Source organism: Aptenodytes forsteri, unplaced genomic scaffold, assembly GCF_000699145.1.
Source record: "Aptenodytes forsteri isolate BGI_AS27 unplaced genomic scaffold, ASM69914v1 Scaffold230, whole genome shotgun sequence".
Lineage (NCBI taxonomy): Eukaryota > Metazoa > Chordata > Aves > Sphenisciformes > Spheniscidae > Aptenodytes > Aptenodytes forsteri.
In genome coordinates, this window is record NW_008795711.1 from 237,808 (window position 1) to 241,898 (window position 4,091).

Consider the following 4,091-nt stretch of genomic DNA (forward strand, 5'->3'; position numbering starts at 1 on the left):
GAACAGGACCTCAGAAAGAGATCCGGCACCTCTTAAAACCCCAAAACAGGGCTTTGCGAGAACAAAAAAGCGTGCTGCTGGTGTGGTTCAGGCACCGAGCAGAGGTGAAGGGGAGTGGAGCTGCTGGAGAAGCAGAATCTCTCGTTCATCCCACCTTTTGCTTCCTACTCTCCACAAGACCCCAGCAACGCTCAGGGCGGTCACCCACCTCCAGAGTTTGCTCCTATTTAATTCCAGGAGGGCTCCAAGCAGCGGGAGCTCCCAGGGCCGCCTGGGGTCACATTCCTCTTTAGGATCCTGACCACTTTCCAGACTTTCAGATCCTATAAATCCCAGCCCTGTCTTGAAAAGCGGAACTGGAGGCTTTGGGGTGGAGGAGGAGAGAAATGTTGAAGCCAGAGCCTTTGTCAAACCAACCCATAAACTACAGAGTACGGGGGCCAAGCGCACACAGCGGGAGCCAAGACCGGGGGAACAACAGCTCCAATTTATTTAGATTATAATGCAGCGAGGGAAGGCTTGTTTACGACAGAAGGAAAATATGCCCTAAGTCAGTCAATCGCAGGCTCTGGCTACCTCTAATTGAAAACAGGGGCTTGTGCTTGGTGGAAATCGCCACCATTGTTCTCAGAATTTGTACTTCCCCACCACGCAGGGCACAGCCTCTCCTTGGGACAGCATGCACTAACAGCCGAAAAATGTAACAGGCGCAGAGGACGACAGGTGACCAGAGAACCTGCCGCCCTTGGCAGCCCTGGTGTCTGTTGGAAATAGACTCACAGTCAGCCCTTGTCAGGCTCAGTAAGACTCTCCTCATTATCTGCCCAGCCCGGAGGAAGGCCCTCTTGTTCATTTTGAAGGAACACCTCACTCGCAGGCTTTCACTAACGCCCCGGCAGGCAGACTCCAGCGAGTCCCTGCTTCCCTGGCTGGCAAACTTCTGATGAGATGGTAAAGAACAACTCCAGATGGGTAAAACCAAACCCAGTCTGGTTCCAGGAGTCAACATGGAGGTTTCACAGGAAAACATCAAATCCCTTTGCCACGAGCCCACAAAGTCGAGGCAGGACCATTCTAACCTCTGCTCGTCTCCACACGCACGAACAGCACATCCCCGGCTCCTTCACACTGCGGTCCTTGGAGAAGAGCCCTCAGCGTGTATCTGCTGGGAGGGGAGCAGGGTTGGAAAATAACTGGAAAAAAAGAATAAATGGCAACAAGGAAGCAGCTGCTGACATGTCTGTTCTGATGGGTCACGGGCGGACAATTGTTTAAAAGACGCAGATACGGAAAATGAACACTTGCAAAAATGCGGCAAAAGAGTCCAATGTGGCTATTTACACTCCAGCTGTACAAAATGCCACGGTAGCGTTTACCCGGTGGCTGGCTTCGTGTGCTACAGCTCCCTGGCTCCTCGCTCCCGTGCACAGCACAGCCTCTGTGCATAAGACACCGATTTTTCTCTAATGCACATCTGAAATAGCTTCAAGGCCACAAATTTGGCTTTGGTAAGCTAGAATCACGCCCGTCACAGCGCTAAAGAAGCGTGTGAGTGTACAGACATGCTCTGGCTATCAGATCTGTAGGATTCTCCTCCCTGTTGAGCTGGGCGGGGGATAGGAAATTGTCATCTATTTCCAAAGACCCTGATGTGTTCTTTTTTTATTTCTTCACAAACTTTGATCAAATTGCGCGAGCCCAGCAGCTTTGCAGTCCCGCTTCAAGTTTCTTCCGGCCCGACAAGAGGAACGCGAGTTTGCCTGGTTCGTATACGCCATGCGCAGAGTCCCACTTCCCAACGCGTTGTCAGTGCTTCCGAGATGAGGATAAACTCCCCCCTGCAGAATCTTCCCGCATCCTCACTGGGGCTCCTCGAATGTCATGATGAGTTCTCGTTGCTCTTTACTAATTGCCTGGAAGTAAAACACCCACCACTGAACTCAGCAAAGTGTTTTTCTCCACAGATGCCAGAGTTCAGGACACAAAGCAGGCTGATATAAAACAGAGCGTCATACATACTGCCGTCCCCAGCACGTACGGAACACAACCCGCTAATCCCACACGCTCACCCACAGAAACATCCAAGACCTCCAGTGAAAATACCCGGGCCTCCCCAGTCAACTTCAGCAGTACTTGGCTCCTGGTAAGGCCTTTGACAAGTGGGGGGCTTAAATACAGTGCAGCCATTTGCTAGTCAAGCCACAGAATAGTGTTTCTTTCAGGCTGATGCTGCAAAGGGAAGGGGCTTTTATTTGTTTATTGTTTATTTTTACCTGCCAGGCATGTTTGCGAGCTTGTATCAGCTGCTGCAGCTCTGCAATCCTATCCCTCCCTGCAAGCACAGACTCCGCTACCTTCCTGTTCTCTTCCTCCTTCTCCTTTAGGACTTTCCGCAAGTATGACCTGTGCTTAAGGAGGTATGGCACCATAGCGCTGCGAACGTCCTCTTCTGGGATCCCGCTGGGACGCCTGGGAACAAACTGGGATGTGAAGCAACCAGAGGGCAACAATCTCGCACAGCAATTAGTCTTGCGCACCTCAACTGGAAGCTGAGCTGCTGCCATAATGTATCAGCTGACCGACTCCAGCAATTTACCTCTGGCACCAGATGCTTGGGGACAGCTAGAACATGTGGTTCTCACGGGCACCCCCATTGCGTAGCCCCCGAACGCCCTACATGAAGGAACGGGAGGAGTCCTTCCCAAAACCCAGCTGTTAGTTGAGGTCTGGCGGCAGGCAGGATGTAATTAACTTCCCCAAACAAGAAATCGTGATGACGCTTTTGATTAAAAGACTCAGCCTGCCTTCAGGGCAAACAAAAGGCAGAGCGTACAACGTCCAGCGTCTGCCGAGTCCTTAAGCAAGGCATCCTGACAAGACACGTTGAGGTGAGCTCTGCTATTAGAGCAATAGCCGTGGCTAAAACACGCCGTCAGCCTTTTGAATTATTCAGAATTGAGTTTACCTCCCCTCTGGTCTCAGCAGCACTAACCTCCTCCTTGCACTGAGGAAGCATAGATACCTGACCTAGAGAAGCACAGATAAAACTTATTTTCGGATGTTTTAGACACAATAACATTACTGTTAAGATACAAGAGGTTTAAAAATATCCCCTTGCAGCACAAGGCCTACAGGACACATCAACATGACCAAAACATCACACTTTTGCCCTTGAAGGAGCACGCCTCCACACACACACACGCTCCCCAGACTACCTTCCACAAGACTATCCATACCATGCGGGCTCTTCCCGGTTCTTTGCCTCCTCCACAATCTTATCCAGTGAATTAAAGAGCGCCTCCAGATTCCCTTCATCCTTTACCTCCTGGATCTCCTCCTGTGAAGAAAGGACACCACAGGGATTCAGCAGGACCCAAACTGAACTGACACGGGCATCATTCTGCCTGCGAGCCCCCGCTTTTCCCTGGATGGAGGCTACATCCTGGGAATTGCCAGGTATTGAGTCACCTAAAAGACGTGTGGACATAGTGCTCAAGGGCATGGTTTAGTGGTGGAGTCGGCAGCGCGAGGTTAACGGTTGGACTTGGTGATCTTAAGGGTCTTTTCCAACCTAAAAACGATTCTATGGTTCTACAGCTCTTTCTGGGGAAGACAAAGAGGTCCGGAAGAATCCCTGGGGAGCAGTCTTAACTTTCTGGTTTCGCCATTCGAGAAATGCATTTGCTACCCTTAATATCAACGCGTTCAGCGCCTTCACGCCGAGGGCCTGAAGCCCCTCCGAAGGCACACACGTCCCCGAGCCCCTGCCCCGAAGGGCCTGCTTCCCCCTTCACCTTGATGGACGACTGCAGCTGGGATATAAACTGGTCGTAAATGCTCCTGGTCATCTCGGGCTGCAGTTTGTAGAAGCAGCGGTAGCAGTTTGCGAACCTCTGGTAGCTGCAAGACCGGAGGGGCAGGGGTGTCACTGCGGGGGTGTCACTGCCAGGGGCCGGGGCCTCCTCGGGGCAGGGCTCGGCCGGGCCCCGGCTCCCACAGAGCGGCCCGTCCTGGCGAGACCCCGCTCCTGCCTCACCTCCCGGCTGCTGCCAGCTTCTCCAGGAAGGTGTCCACCACGGTGGTGAAGACCT

At 52.4% G+C, this 4,091-nt stretch overlaps 1 protein-coding gene across 1 annotated transcript in view; it reads right to left on the reverse strand.

Moving 5' to 3' along the window:
- Positions 1–472: 472 nt before the first annotated feature.
- LOC103902366 (polyamine-modulated factor 1) overlaps positions 473–4,091 on the reverse strand; it is a 6,094-nt gene continuing 2,475 nt past the window's right edge. The window contains exons 3-7 of the mRNA XM_009283411.1: positions 4,037–4,089; positions 3,795–3,900; positions 3,237–3,337; positions 2,274–2,469; positions 473–1,913 (exon numbers count right to left, since the gene is read on the reverse strand). Coding sequence (XP_009281686.1) covers positions 1,860–1,913; positions 2,274–2,469; positions 3,237–3,337; positions 3,795–3,900; positions 4,037–4,089 — 510 coding nt within the window. The 3' untranslated portion in view covers positions 473–1,859. The remainder of the gene's footprint in view (positions 1,914–2,273; positions 2,470–3,236; positions 3,338–3,794; positions 3,901–4,036; positions 4,090–4,091) is intronic.